The sequence below is a fragment of the Haliotis cracherodii genome, unplaced genomic scaffold (genome assembly GCF_022045235.1).
Source record: "Haliotis cracherodii isolate W230 unplaced genomic scaffold, xgHalCrac1.p SCAF_25, whole genome shotgun sequence".
NCBI lineage: Eukaryota > Metazoa > Mollusca > Gastropoda > Lepetellida > Haliotidae > Haliotis > Haliotis cracherodii.
The window spans coordinates 2499276-2516353 of record NW_027266281.1 but is presented as its reverse complement, the minus strand read 5'-3'; the positions used below and the strand labels follow the sequence as shown (position 1 = coordinate 2516353).

The 17078-nt window shown below is 44.1% G+C and overlaps 1 protein-coding gene across 1 annotated transcript; it reads right to left on the bottom strand.

Annotated features, from left to right (window-relative positions):
- Positions 1–2511: 2511 nt before the first annotated feature.
- LOC139472627 (uro-adherence factor A-like) lies at positions 2512–2901 on the bottom strand. Its single transcript, XM_071255094.1, has one exon. The coding sequence runs from the start codon at positions 2899–2901 to the stop codon at positions 2512–2514; it is 390 nt and encodes a 129-aa protein (XP_071111195.1).
- Positions 2902–17078: the final 14177 nt, after the last annotated feature.

The following is a 17078-nucleotide window of genomic DNA, read 5'->3' as shown; positions in this document are numbered from 1 at the left end:
ATAATGGTACTGTCTTTACATCAAAAGAGTTCAGTATGTTTATTTCCAATTGGGGAATTAGATGTAGTTATACTCCAGTTGCTAGACCACAAGCTAATCCAGTCGAAAGAGCTCACAGAACATTAAAAACTTCGTTAGTGAAAACAGCAGAGTGTGAGAAAACATGGGACAGAGTTTTGCCAGAAATTGTCTTAGCACATAATTCGTTGATAAATCGCACCACTGGTTTTGCTCCGTATTTTGTTATGTTTGGTCATAACAGTTTGATTCACCAGTTAGTGTCAGACGATTTTTCTTCTGTGTGGGAGGAAATGGATGGCTGTGTAGAGTTATGGGATAAGTGTGTCGAATCTCATACATCAGCTAAATTACATCGTCAAGAACAGACATCTGAAAGAGTTTCAAGGTGAGTTCCTGCAAGTCAAGTCATCAGATCGTTCATCGAGAGAAACAGTCGTCATAAGTGTTGATCAAGTCGTGCCAGACCTTTCCTGAGAGGGGAGGGATGTGAGGTTGTTCCCGGTACTGGACAGCTTCGCCCGAACGCAACGGTCCCCAACAGTAGTGTGTGGCTGCACGTGGAATCATAGACTATGACGCGTGATCCGATTTCGATTGTAACCAGTCTCGTTATTGTCTTTGTCAAGTAAACGTCTTGTGTTCGTACCTCTGTGTTATATGTTATGTGGGCCAGAAGACCTTACAACATATATACACATGGAAATCAATTAAGTACCACCCATAATTTTGTGATTGAGTCAATTTACTTGCGGCGTAGTGCGTTCCAGATGACACTGAGTATCAAATGCTGTCATAAAACATTTAGAAAGCAAGGCTTTTATTTGGAACAAGGAATTTATTGTGATTTGTTGGCATCTTTAGGAACACAACAAAGTGAAAATTACTGTTGCCACTCAATAATTATTGAACTTCTTCAAATCAGTCTGCATCAACAGAATCCCAAACCGGAAGATGCGAAAAAACTGTTCTTGTCAATATTTCGTGTAACTACCCTGCATACTGACGGGACACGTCTCATCATTTCATGAATAAAATGGTGCACTTGACGCTGAGATATTCAAGTCCACTTTGCACGCAAGGCAGCAGCAAGTTCATGTTTACATTGGACAGGTGGATATGTTTGAAGCACTTGGTGGCCTAAAATGTCCCACAGATGTTCTACTGGATTATGAGCTGGACTTAAGTGTCTCGATGGGATTCTGACGCATGTGATCTCCGATAAGGTCAAGTTTACAGTTGAATGAAACACATCCCCATACCATTGCCGACCCCCCCACCAATTGGATGGGTCTCTAGAATGTTCTGTGTTGTGATGCTTGGTCCGCCTTCTGGCTCTGTATCCAATTGCTTACAGACAATTTTCTGATGTTTCTGATTCAAATGGCTCTGCCTGGCAGCAACTGTGCCTTTAAAACTGTTCTGTTGTCAAATGGACGTCGCCTTACGAGCCTTAATAATCTTCTCTCCTGGATGTCTCCATGACATCCCTGCAGTTTTTATTTGTTATTGTTTTTTAAAGATTTTATTTGTTTGTTTGTTTGTTGTTTAACGCCGGACTCAGCAGTGGTCAAGCTATATGACGTCGGTCTGTAAATAATCGAGTCTGGTCCAGACAAACCAGTTCTTGACATCATGAGCATCGATCCACACAATTGGGATTGATGACATGCATCAACCAAGTCAACGTGCCTGACCACCCGATCCCGTCATTAGCCCCTTACGACAAGTATAGTCGCCTCTTTCGGCAAGCATGGGTTGCTTAAGACCCATTCTACCCCGGATATTTACGGGTCCCCTGCAGTTTTCATTCCAATAATCTGCCATCGTAATGCTTCAGACATTCTACAATATGCCACGATAATGCTTTGTGATGTGCATGCTGCCTGTGTCGAGTAATGTGTATCTGAAATGTTCACGACTAATATGTGTTCTCTGGACTTGTCATGGGTGTTATGCTTCATGTACAGTGTGTGCAATATTTACCACCTTGACAGTGGTATTGAATGACCTGGTGTTGGGAATGAGCAATAATATATGTACGGATTCAATTTACTCATTTTGAAAACCTACCATTGTGTCGTTTTGATTATGTCGTGCTGAACTAATTTCCAGGTGTAGAGCTATTAGCTTTTTGCGAATCCGCAATCATAAAGTAGACAAATGTAAATTTATCAGAAATAAAAATAGGGTCTGAATTTCTATACTTCTGTTTTGTGAATCGTCCCTGAATATTTTTTACAAAACGTTGAGATGCAGCTAGAGTGTTGTGAAAAAAAACCAGCAGTCAATCGGTTCTTATGTTTGTCCAGATACATAAATGTTCATTTGGCCCTGTGGTAATTCCGAGGCAGAGTAGCTCAACAGTACCTTGGTTCGTGTGGTTATATGTGCCCTTCCTGATGTATGACATCTTTCACAGCTCCTTGTCCATACATGTCATTCTTTGTCGTGACGTTTCAGACTCCATCCCGCTCACTAACTCTATCCCACTCAAAAACCCATCCTGCTCATTAACTCCATCCTGCTCAAAAACTTCATCCCACACACTAACTCCATCCTGCTCACAAACAGCATCCTGCTCATTGGCTCCATCCCGCTCAAAAACTCCATCCCTCTCACAAACACCATCCCGCTCACTGACTCCATCCTACTCACAAACTCCATCCCGCTCACAAACATCATCCCTCTCACAAACATATTCCCGCTCACAAACTCCATCCCGCTCACTGACTCCATCCTACTCACAAACTCCATCCCGCTCACAAACACCATCCCGCTCACTGACTCCATCGCACTCACAAACACCATCCCGCTCACTAACTCCATCCCGTTCACAAACTCCATCCTGCTCATTGACTCCATACCGCACACAAACTCCATCACGAGTCATTACTCGAACCGGTCATTATGTACAAATAACCTTTGATCTTATCCAAAAATAGCCTCAGCGTCAACCAATTAGACAAGGGATCTGTCGCAAAATCATATCGCAACCAACAACAGTGAAAGTTCAAAAGCTTAGCATTGACGATTTACATCCAAATGCAGCTTTCGTTCCACTCTATGAGTGAGTGAGTGAGTGAGTTGGGTTTAACGCCGCTTTTAACAGTATTACAGTTATATTACGGCGTGGCGGCTTAATGTGGGGAAAGCCCGAAATGATGCAGGTCTCAGACGTTTACATAAGTAAGTGGTTGTAATGCTTGACGTACTAATATACATGACAACGAGTACAACGTTTTCGGATTGTAATATTTGTTCTTAATGTAGAAAGCATCATATTTTTGGTGAAACTCACGATAACGGCTGTGAGCTGAAACGAGCCAGTGAGTTGGGTTTAACGCGGCTTTTAACAGTATTCGAGTTATATCGCGGCGTGTCAACTTAATGTGGGAGGAAAGCCCGAAGAGATGCAGGTCTCAGACGTTTACCTCTTCGGTGAAACCCACGAACACGGGTATGGTGCTGACAAACCTAGAAACATAATCGGGCCGAACCGGGATTCGAACCCACAATCATAGGTTTCTGGCGTGCCCAAGGGACGCAACTCTGCACAGCGAATCGTGGCGCCTTGGACGGCTGGTCCCCTTCCACTCTATGACTATTAGTTAGTCAATGGGAAGTAATTTTACAATCTTTGCAATTATTCGGGGCCACACGCCTACATGTGGGGCTAGCCCAGAGGTGAAAGTGTTCGCTACTCACGCCGAGGCCCCGGCTCTATTCCCAATGTGGGTACATGTGTGAACTATTTCTGGTGGCCCCCACCTGGATGTTGCTGAGATATGTTCTCACTAATACCGTTGCCAGTAGTGCTCAAATAACAGCGTTTTATAGTGTAGATATTGGAAATAATTTGCGAAAAGGAATTATGTGACGAAATGTTTCTCTTCGTGTGTATAATGGGGGCGATTATTCAATCTGGCGAAAAGCACACACTGTGATCTCGACACAGGATAGCTTACTAATGTCATTTATGCTCAACCGAAACATGAACAGATATATTCCTATCTGTATGATATATAATACATTACAATATGACGCGTCTAATGGTGTCTTAAAATGCTATACCTTTGGTTAGAAACTATCAACACATTGTATCAAGTTGTAAACAATTTAGGACTTGGAATCATGTGCTGGTAGATTTTCATTCTAATTCTAATTTAGATGTTTACCCTTACCAAATAATTGAAATTTGTTACCCCGTTAAAAGCCGTATCTGTATTGTTTGTTTGTTTGTTGTTTAACGCCGCACTCAGCAATATTCCAGCTATATGACGGCTGTCTGTAAATTATCTAGACCGGACCTAGTGATTGATATGTTGTACATCGATTCATGCAATTGGGAAACTTAGACATACATCAACCAAGTCAGCGAGTCGCCTTCAGTCGCCTCTTACGACAAGCACAGTCGCCACTTACCATCCTACCATCGAGTGTGTAAGGCAGGCCAAATGGCCTGACACACCGTCTTCATTGAACAGAGTTGCTTTCATGGGACTTCGGTCCACTGTTAGTGGGTTCGAATCCCAAATTCGCGCATTTGTGTTTGTTGATTTGTCGGCGACATTCCCGTTTTCGTGGCTTCCAACCGAGTTGCAAACGTGTATGACCTCCGTCACTACGGGCTTTCCTCCCACGTTAAGCTGGCGCGCTGTGGTATACATGAATCACTGTTAAAAGCGACTTCAAACCCACGTCACGCAACCATTATATTATTGAGCCTAGACACACTTTACCACTGATAATACACAACGAGGTTTCTCCCCTGGACTACATAATTCAATCGACAAGTTTTCACTTGCTTTAATCACCAACAAACAGCAGTGCGTGCAGAGCTACGGTGAACCCATGTGAGGCGATATAATATCAGGCCTTAAAAGCCAACCAGAAGAGCTAAACGGGTCGGTGACAGTTGATCCATTGTGCACACCCGGACGTTGAATTCCCGTGAAGTTCCAAAGCTGTGACAGGCTCGTTTCTCCTCGGGAATCTACCTGTCTGTAGTGGATAGAAAATCCCCAGGATACTTGATATTATATTTGAACACAACGTCATAGCTTGAGTATGTCAAGCATGTGTACTTGATACATGTGCATTTTATATAAAGTATCTTATATCTTGTCTTAATGTGCTCACGTGATATCGAGATTATTTATAGCAGTTCCCATATTACATGCCTTGCGTTCATAACATATGATTTGTTAACACTCGTGTTGATCTTATAATGTCTAATTCGGTGAAGTCTAGGGGTGTGTGGCCTTATAATCACAGGCGATGTGAGGTGAAATGAGGTGTGTAATAAAGTTCCAAGGGTCACTTTGCGGCCAATATATGGATACATAAAATTAATATTCCTAAAAGCGAAGACATAAGATCGACTTATAATTGTACACATAATATAATATAGAGATGGCATCACTGCACATGTGGGTAGGCGAGAATACTAAAGATTGTCACAGGCCGCTGTATGCATAAAAAGCTATTGATATGTCAACTGTGGATGTAGCAGGTGATAACATAAATTATATAGATAGCATACACCTATCCACACCCATCCACACCAACACCCACACACCCACACCCCCACACACCCACACCCACACCCACACCCGCCAACCACCACCCACACCAACACCAACACCCATCCACACCAACACCTATACCCCCAAAACAACCATCCACACCCACACCAATCCCCACACCCACACCCACACTCACACCCACCCACACCCACACCCACAGCCATACCCACACACATACCCACGCCCACGCCCACGCCCACGCACATGCCCATACCCACACCCACACCCACTCCCAACAGACACACACACACACACACCAACCACCACCCACACCAACACCAACAGCCATCCACACCCACACCAACACCCATCCACACGCACACCAATCCCCACACTCACACTCACACCCACAGCCGACCGCCTACCACCCACCACCCACACGCTTCCACACCCACACCCACATCAATCCGCACCCACACACATACCCACACCGATACCTACACCCATACCCACACACCCACACCTACACCTACACCTACACCCATACCCATACCTACACCCATACCCATACCCATACCCATACCCATGCCCATACCCATACCCATGCCCATACCCATACCCATACCCACACCCACACCCACACCCACACCCACCCGCATCCCGTAACCCTTCTTCCAACAACCTCTACACGCACACCAGTATGTTCGATGTCAGCAATATCAGGAAAACACTCCAGTATCGTGAAAGAGTCAAACGTATGCGACTCGATGTAATCATGACCATCTGCTATAAACTGTTACAACCCTCCTACATTCGTCCTTTGTAATGAAAGTGTCCTATTTTGTTAGACTGTTTGAAAATCGATTAAGAAATTTTACAGCAAGATTGAAAGATATTATCACAGAATATTAAAATATAAATGTTCTGTACCATATAAACACGAGCACAGTGCTGACACACCTAGAAACATGGTCAGGGTGACTGTGGCAGATTAGAACCCAGAGTAATAGACCTCTGGTACACCTAACAGACACAGTGCTGCAGAGCGAACAGCAACGCCTCCTACGACCCTGCTACACTGGCCCCCAAGTTGCAGTTGCCATGTTCAACATGCCAATACACATATCGATGTCACGCACATGACAAGAAAAAAACAACATGGTGGATTGATCTTAACGGGATTACTTGGCAGTGCTTGGGACTACACTTTGAAAAGTATAGTTTGGTTCACTACATCAGCCAAAAAGGTGAGACGCTTGCCATTATGTACATGATCAATTGTGTACCTAGCTATCATGCTGAATTGTGTAAGTTGGGTACTTTATGAGGTAGCTTGCACAATGCATTGTGACGGCGCATTTACCGCCATTACTATCACCTCAACGCTTTTCTATCTGGTCCTTGTAAGTATATGTGTATCATTATGGTTATGACATGATCTAGTGTGGCATTGTGGATAACATGCAGCTTTGAAGCGTGATTTATGTGATGCATTGCTGGGGACTGAAATAATTATATATATATATTGATATATTGATAACCTGATATTAACAGTGGTTGGTGAAGAAGGGTGAGGATGTGTGGGTAAGGATGATTGATGCTATACGTTTACTGTTTTGGTGAGGAAGGTGTAGGATGTGTGGGTAAGGATGAGTGATACTATATGTTTACTGTTTTGGTGAGGAAGGTGTAGGGTGTGTGGGTGAGGATGATTGATGCTATATGTTTACTGTTTTGGTGAGGAAGGTGTAGGGTGTGTGGGTGAGGATGATTGATGCTATATGTTTACTGTTTTGGTGAGGAAGGTGTAGGGTGTGTGGGTGAGGATGATTGATGCTATATGTTTACTGTTTTGGCGAGGAAGGTGTAGGGTGTGTGGGTAAGGATGATTGATACTATATGTTTACTGTTTTGGCGAGGAAGGTATAGGGTGTGTGGGTAAGGATGATTGATGCTATATGTTTACTGTTTTGGTGAGGAAGGTATAGGGTGTGTGGGTGAGGATGATTGATACTATATGTTTACTGTTTTGGTGAGGAAGGTGTAGGGTGTGTGGGTAAGGATGATTGATGCTATATGTTTACTGTTTTGGCGAGGAAGGTATAGGATGTGTGGGTAAGGATGATTGATACTATATGTTTACTGTTTTGGTGAGGAAGGTATAGGGTGTGTGGGTGAGGATGATTGATACTATATGTTTACTGTTTTGGTGAGGAAGGTATAGGGTGTGTGGGTAAGGATGATTGATGCTATATGTTTACTGTTTTGGTGAGGAAGGTGTAGGGTGTGTGGGTGAGGATGATTGATGCTATATGTTTACTGTTTTGGTGAGGAAGGTATAGGGTGTGTGGGTAAGGATGATTGATGCTATATGTTTACTGTTTTGGTGAGGAAGGTGTAGGGTGTGTGTATGTAGGTATGTTCAGTCAGATGTGGATGTTGGAGTGGGAGCGGGTATGGGACTGGGGTGGTGGATGGACAAGTTGGTGTGGGTGTGAACTGGCCCATATTTCCATCTGGTGTTATTTGGTGAGTGGATATTTTTATGTTACAATTATGGTTGCGGTCAATACTTTTGCATGTGATAAATGCCATATGGGCTCTCCTTGAACATTTTACGAACCGAGTTGTATCGCTAAAGCCTAATGAACATCTGTTTTTTGTCCAATCGTAAATGTTTGTCATTGTTAAACAATCTATAACACGGAAAGACAGTAAAGTGATCGCCCCAGCATTCATTAAAATGGTTGCTTACATTTATACAATGTACAGTTGGATCCTGAATTTGCTGTCTGTGTAAAATGTCTGTTGTTTTTTGAAAGTAAGAGTACATTTCTCAAAAATGTATACTTGCAGTCTTCAATTATTATTGGGCAGGTTCCACATCGTGTTGTGTGACATTGTGTTACTCTTACGGTGTTGTGTCTTGTTATTTTGATGGACAAAGGATTTGTTTGAGATTTTTAGGCTCTCTTGTGCTGGTATAATTTTACGCATTTGAGACATTTTGTCATTTACTTTGCTGTAAATTGGAATATTGGCTTTTATAACGGACATAACTTTACAGTTACTAGGGATGTAGGTACACAAGAATGTCCGTGTTCATTTCCTTTATTTTCATCAGTGATTCTCGTAAGATTGTCATTGTTATATTTACAGCGTCTGTAACCACCCATATATAATATGATATACACATATGTATCTGTGTGTGTTTGTGTCTCTTTCTCTCTGTCTCTCTCTCTCTCTCTCTCTCTCTCTCTCTCTCTCTCTCCCCCTCTCTCTCTGTGTAATATATATATATATATATATATATATATATATGTAGATAAAATACACAAGTCCAAAGATGAGCAGTATAATTTACCGCCCCCCCCCCCCTCCCCCCCTCGCTTCACGAATGTGATTTTCAAGAGTACAGTTATACCGTCACACTGTTTTGACGTCACTCTAACATAGCATGACGTCAAAGTGCATTCTAACTTTGTGAAGTATGACACATATAAAAATATTAAATATATATATAATGGAGAGAGAAGACATATGTATATATTTCGTAATATTATTTACTGACAAATTATAATATGTCGCATCATGATGTATTCGATGTGACGTTCACATTCGAGCAGGAGACTTTGCACACATCACAACGGTTCTATTAATGTGAAACTGTGTTGGGGTACACACACGTGGGCATAAGCGTAGATCGACAGACAGTAGAACATTGAATGAGTGAGTGAGTGAGTGGTTTTACACCGCTTTTAGCAATATTCCACCAATATCATGGTGGTGGACACCAGAAATGGGCTTCACACATTGTTCCCATGTCGGGAATCGAACCCGGGGCTTCGGCGTGACGAGCGAACGCTTTAACCACTAGGCTACCCGACCGCCCTGAAAATTGAGTGAAGAATCAACAGGTGTCGTGGAATACCAGCAAACTGAGGTATCACAATAGTACGGCATTGAGCCCCTTACCCAAGCCTCTGTCTTAACCCTTACACAAACCTTTCCAGAAACCCTTCCACTACAACCACCCTTAACCCTCCCCAACCCTACCGCCATCCCCAACCTGAACCCTCCCCAACTTTACCATAACCCGTACCGAAACCAATATCTCTCCTTGACTACTCTACCCTACCTGTACCGACACCCTAGCCTCAAATCTAACCCCCCCCCCCCCCCCCCCCCATAACCATACCCTTACCTAAACCTTCACATTTATCCTACCCCCTACCCATGTACATACCCTAATCTCTACACTAACCACTACCCATACTCAAACCCAAACCTTTAACCCTGCTCTACAATGCCCCAACCCTTACTGCTACTCTACCCCTACCATTACCCATACTCTCAGCTCCTTATCCCTACCCGTACTCTCACCCCTTCTCCTCTACTCTTGCTGTTACCCCTACCCTACCCAACTCTACTCTTCATTTCACCACCCCTTCGATTATATCTATTCCTTATCACCACCCCTTCCCTATCCCTATCCTTACCCCTACTCCCCATTCTCCACCCCTATCTAACATTACCCTTACCCTTAACTCTACCTACCCCTATCATTATCCTACTTTAACCCTAATCCTACCCCTACCCCTTACGTTACCTCTACCCGATCCTATCCAAAACCCTACTCTTACCCTACACCAACCTCTGCCTCCACCCTACACCTACCTCTGCCTCCACCCTACTCCTACCTCTACCTCCACCCTACACCTACCTGTACCTCCACCTTACACCTACCCATGCCCTACCCTACTCCTACCTCTACCTCCACCCTACACCTACCTCTGCCTCCACCCTACACCTACCTCTACCTCCACCCTACACCTACCCATGCCCTACCCTACTCCTACCTCTACCTCCACCCTACACCTACCTCTGCCTCCACCCTACACCTACCTCTACCTCCACCCTACACCTACCCATGCCCTACCCTACTCCTACCTCTACCTCCACCCTACACCTACCTGTACCTCCACCTTACACCTACCCATGCCCTACCCTACACCAACCTCTGCCTCCACCCTACACCTACCTCTGCCTCCACCCTACACCTACCTCTACCTCCACCCTACACCTACCCATGCCCTACCCTACTCCTACCTCTACCTCCACCCTACACCTACCTCTACCTCCACCCTACACCTACCTCTACCTCCACCCTACTCCTACCTCTACCTCCACCCTACACCTACCTCTACCTCCACCCTACACCTACCTCTACCTCCACCCTACACCTACCTCTACCTCCACCCTACACCTACCTCTACCTCCACCCTACACCTACCTCTACCTCCACCCTACACCTACCTCTACCTCCACCCTACACCTACCTTTACCTCCACCCTACACCTACCCCTACCTCCACCCTACACCTACCTCTGCCTCCACCCTGCACCTACCTCTACCTCCACCCTCCACCCTACACCTACCTCTACCTCCACCCTGCACCTACCTCTACCTCCACCCTGCACCTACCTCTACCTCCACCTTACACCTACCTCTGCCTCCACCCTCCACCTACCTCTGCCTCCACCCTCCACCTACCTCTACCTCCACCCTACACCTACCTCTACCTCCACCCTACACCTACCTCCTCCCTACACCTACCTCTACCTCCACCCTACACATACCCATGCCCTACCCTAGCTTCCCCTACAACCGCTAACCTAATAACCAACCATACCCCTAAACCTACTCCTAACTCTATCCCCTAACCTTATCATTTCCTACTCCCGACGTCTAACCTCAATGCACAGGTAACCCATACGCTATCCTTGACCTGAATTTCCCTGTAAATCTCCGCAGTGCAGACGCTTTTACATCGCAATTCCTCAGGAATAGGATCCCACAGTACATATCAAATCAATGATAATTGCCCTATGACTAACACTTATCTGTTACACACACAACTGGCTTTTCAGGATTTACGGCTTAGTTAAGGTCCACGGTTAGAGCGTAATGTTTTCTTAGTTCACGCGGTCGGCATTACGGGTTGGGTAGGGAGGTGGGGACTACTTGTGGCGGATGTGGTAAAAATGGTGGGAGCCGTATATTTTGTTAAAGTGGGGGAAGGAAGAATCGTTATGAGTTTTTAACAATCTAAAACTACGTGTCAAACATCAGAGCAGTAGCACACAAATAAAGCACAATGTGAATTAAAAGCCACGTTATAGAATACATGTAATGCCGCACCCGTCACTAATTATGCAGCATTGTGAATTTGCGGTATTGAGCGAGTGGTTTATTACAGGTCCCGCATTCAATGAGCCGTATTGTTCGCGATACCCCTTAGAGGGTGTATTGCCGAGGCTGTATCTTCTAAATACCTTGGGTAGATTGTGTAGCCGGATGGTTAAAGCATTCGCCACTCACACCGAAGACCCGGGTTCGATTCTCACAATGGTGCTATGCGTGCGACGCTTTTCTAATGACCCCCCCCCCCCCCCCCCCCACCCCACGATATTGCAGGAATACCATACTATGCCACTCACTCAATATACCCCCTGTGTCAATCACTCCCTGTCTCGCCTCAATGTCTAAATCGCTCTCGTTCATCCACGTCTATATTTCTCTCAGACTCTCTGTGTCATCTCCCTTGATCTCAATCTGAAGTCCAATTGCCCACAAGGGTACAATTTCAAGTGGTCACCGCTGTGACATTCCTGGAATGCTACTGCAAGCTGTCAGATCCATATTCTCCCACTCTACGTTGTGACGTGTGAACACATGTGGGTACGGATACCACCTTCTCACCTCACACCCCACCGTACCCGCATATGATCGTAGCTGTCACGTGTCTTGGGCAACACCCCAGATATTAATTTAGCAGTGTGGAAGTGAAAAACGTTTTATTACACTGTTCGCTGTATAATATGGTTTGGTTCGGTCACACTGACACAGGCAGATGTCTCACTGATTTGCTAGCCCTTAAATAATGTCGACTGATGTCAAGCTGTAAGACAATCCTTTTGCCTAGCTGTTGACAAAAAACAGTCCAAGTCTTTTTACGAGAGTTCGTTATGTTCATGAGTTGTAGTCTTGTCATGCGATCAGGTATGTATGACGGCCATAGCAAACAGTGCTTTGTTGAACACGCAAGATTATATTGATACCGCATGCATTGGTATTTGACCCCTTTAGATGCCATTGTCATTTCGTCACATTGGAAATAAAACAAGGACATGTCGAGCTTGAAGTCAATATACTGTGGGTATGGAGAACAGGTATGGAGAAGGGTTATGAAAAAAGGGTATGGATAAGAAGTATGAAGAACGGGTAAAGAGAACAGTTTTGAAGAATGGGTATGGAGAACTGTTATAGAAAGAAGTATGAAGAACGGGTACAGAGAAGTTGTACATAGAACGGGTATGGAGAACGGGTATGGAGTACGGGTATAGAAAATGGTTATGAAGAACAGGCATAAAGAAGAAGAATGAAGAAGGGGTAAGGAGAAAGGTTATAGAGAAGAAGTATGAAGAATGGGTATAAGAAGAGGTATAAAGAACGGGTATGAAGATAAGGTATGAAAAATGGGTATAAAGAAACGGGTATGGAGAACAGGTATGGATAACAGGTATGGAGTAGAGGCATGAAGAACTGGTATGAGGAACAAGTATAGAGAAGAGGTATAAAGAACGGGTATAGAGTAAAGAGAACAGGTCTGGAGAGCATGTATGAAGAATGGGTATGGAGAACGGGTATAGACAACGCGTATAGAGAACAGGTGCGGATAACAGGGATGGAGAACGGGTACAGATAACAGGTATGGAGAATAGATATGGAGAACGGGTATGGAGAACGGGTATAGAGATACCTGTTACTTTGCTCCACCTACACCTGTGTTGAATAGTTATATTCCCGTGTAATGTGTTTCCAGTTTTCAGTTTTTCACCGAAACACCATTGATAATTCTGAAACGTTGCCGAGGAACCTGGAATCGTTTAGAGTGTTTTGGAAAATACAAAAACACGAACGCTGAAGCGCACTTTTCGCCATTTTGGATAGTGTTTACAAAATCACATTTCACGTATACGGGATATGAAACGCCTACTAGATCACGTACATTTCAAACTCAGCTGCGATACAAGCATCCCTGAATTCAACCTACATTCTAGTATCAAGTGACAAATGGTCTTTGTCACCAAAACAAATGATCGAGATGACATCAAGCGAAACGAACACTGTGCTCGGAAAACTGTACTTGAAATGTAAACAAAGCAAAATTCAGATGTTACACTCCCCCATTTTTAGAGATCATTTGTCTAATTGTTGCACACATCTGCTGCCGCGTTTGGAGGGAAGAGTTATGGAATTAAAATTATAAATATTACAATGATCAGTGAAATGTAACAGCAATTGAAAAGTTCCCGTCCTGTGTGACGCCATGACAGACGCAAAGACACACAGAAAGACGACGGTATCTGCATTTCTGACAAATCCTCTTGGATACACTGGAAAACATAAAAACAAATAACAGTACGCATTTTTTCTGATTGTTTCCGATTTCTTACATGACACCTTTATGTATATACCATCCCTCAATCAACGAAAGTGCGCCTCTGAAAATCCCACATACTGTTGTCAGTGAACACGCCATTTTGTAGAAGTCGGTCACCGGTAGTGATGTCATACGGGGATAAATAATGTTGTACATATTTGGTAAATTCTAGGAGGTGAATTTTTTTAACTCGGCATCATGCGTGTTCTTTGATCCTATCTGGTTTGCACTATCATCATCGCCTTTGTAATCCACATATAATTGACACGTTTTTAGGTTTATATGTAGGCGAAAAAGGTGCGATTTTAGGGTGTGTAAGAAACACATTATTGCACTCGTGCCTCTCAGATACCATTTATCTTACAACTCGTTGTTTCAAAGCTTTCGCTAGTTAGATGCGTTTTAAAACAACTCGTTGAAAGATAAATGGTATCTGACAGACACTCGTGTAGTAATCTCTATAGAGAAGCATGAGGATCGGGGAAGAGGTTATGAGAACGGGCATTTAGAAAAGGTATGGAGGACAGGTATGGAGAACAAGTTCATGGAAGAGGTATGAAGAACGAGTTCAGGAAAGAGGTATAAAGAACGGGTTCAGGGAAGAGGTATGAAGAACGAGTTGAGGGAAGAGGTATGAAGAACGGGTTCAGGGAAAAGGTATGAAGAACGGGTTCAGGGAAAAGGTTTGAAGAACGGGTTCAGAGGAGAGGTTTTAAGAACGGGTTCAGGGAAGAGGTATGAAGAACGGGGATTGGGAATTGGGATGGACAAGGGGGATGTAGAACGGGTATAGAGAGGTATGAAGAACGGGTATGGAGAACGGGTACAGAGACGAGGTATGGAGAACCACGAGTGTTAGAACGGGGATGGAGATTAGAGATGGAGAACGGGTATAGAGAAGGGGTATGAAGAAGGGTATGAAGACTGGGATGGAGAAGAGGGATGGAGAAGAGGTATGGAGAATGGGTATGGAGAAGAGGTATGAAGAATGGGTATGTGGAAGAGGTATGAAGAATGGGGATGGAGAAGAGGTATGGAGAACAACGTGTGTTAGAACGGGCACAGAGATGAGGTATGGACAACAACGAGTGTTAGAACGGGTATAGAGAAGAGGTGTGGAGAACAACGAGTGTTAGAATTGGTACAGAGAAGCGGTATGGAGAACAACGAGTGTTATAGAGTGTATAAAAGGAAAGTGCTGTAACGAGGTAAACACATCAGATACGTTCAAGGTCGTATTAAACAATTTTAACTTTAAAACCCTCATCTCAGGTCAACGTATTGATTTACATTATTGGACAAAGATGAAAAAAATCGAAGCCATAGTAAGGAAGCTAGCATCTTCAGAAGCTCAAACTATCGTGACTCTTCGATTCCAAGGCAAAATCCCTGCTCAGACTTTGTGATGCTAATAATGTACTGAACCGCATAAGAAACGTCCCCCATGGATAGGGAGAGAAACCTTATTTGTCGAAAGGCTTTGAACATACTTCAAGACATATTGAAAAGATGAAACCTGGCAAAACTGATCATCAAGTTTGAAATGAAAGTGTCAAATGTTCGTAAAGTGAAACACAACACTAGTCTCTGAGAAAATGCCATAACAAGTCAGTATCTCGTGTGTCCGCCATGTACATTGATGACTTCCGTGCAACGTCGATACATGGAATGGATGAGGCGGTTGAAGAATGCCACAGGCACTTGAGCCCACAATCACAGCGAGTGACCCAGTTCAGATGCAGTTGTCGCCCTTGGTCGGGCGTCATTCAGCTGTCTTTGAATCTCGTCCCACACGTGCTCAGTGGGAATTAAATCGGGACGGAGGGCAGAACACTGCATGGTTCTGATGTCGTTCTGCTGGATGAAATCTCCTCGACATGGGCGTTATCATGGGCGTTATCATGGGCGTAACGTGCGGTTGCAGCGACGCCACAAATGAAATGTGGCGTGTGTTCTCAAGAATTGAACAATGTACTGAGCTGCTGTCTCCCTGGAATGATGTTGTGGAAAACCACAGGGCCGACCCTCTGTGCAAGACCAATTCCACCCAAAACCATGATGCTTGGACCACCCCTTGAGTCTATCTCAACAACATAAGCATCCGAATAACGTTCCCCACGGCGTCACCAGAGTCCCTCTGTCATCTGCTGTTGAGATACAGTGACGGCTCTCGTATGAGAAGAGGACCCTTGGTCTTCCACTACGTGGTCGGTCATCTGTAGTGTTTGTGGTCTGGTACCGTTGCTGGAGCCTGTATATGGTCCTTACTTGGACGTGCAATGCAGTGGGTACTTGCCGGGCGGTTTGTCCAGCCTGCAATCGTCCAAGGGTTTGGTGTCGCTGATTTCTTGTCAATCTTGGCCTGTGGTAGCGACTCAATAACGAATGAATGTTATCCGATCTGGGTGGATTTTATAGGGCAAGAAATGGGGGAACGCATGTGTATTTCAATTTGCACGGAACTCACGTGCATCGGGTAACCATGGCCGTTGCCGTGATGTTTTTGGGCGATCGGTTTTATTGTCATCTGCTTTGTTTTTTTATCATCAAATTATATTTTTCCGGACAAGGTAATGTTATTTTTTAGAAACTTTGACAAAAGAATAGCCAGATATATAAACGATGACTTTTCATGCAATGTTACTTGGGGTGGCGTTTCTTTTGCGGTTCAGTATATCATAGATTTTGTTTCTTGGAATGTAATAAAAACTCCACGCGTCAAAATACGCAAAATCGGTGGCTCCTGTCAGCCTCCCGTCATCATTATTTCAACGAGTTTGATGGTAGAATTATCTATGTGTTGTAGCAGCTAATTTGTGCCTCACCAATCCTTGGGCCACAAGCGTCATCTCTAACACTGCTTGGCATTTTATGTTTCCAAAGTTCCCTGCACTTGTAGAATGTCCCTTCATAGGCACTGACACCTATGTCAATCAATATCAACATTAACAGCAATACTTATTACTCCAGGAAATTACATGATGGTTAATTTTTAAAGCCATGTTTGTTTGAAAACACTGAAAGAA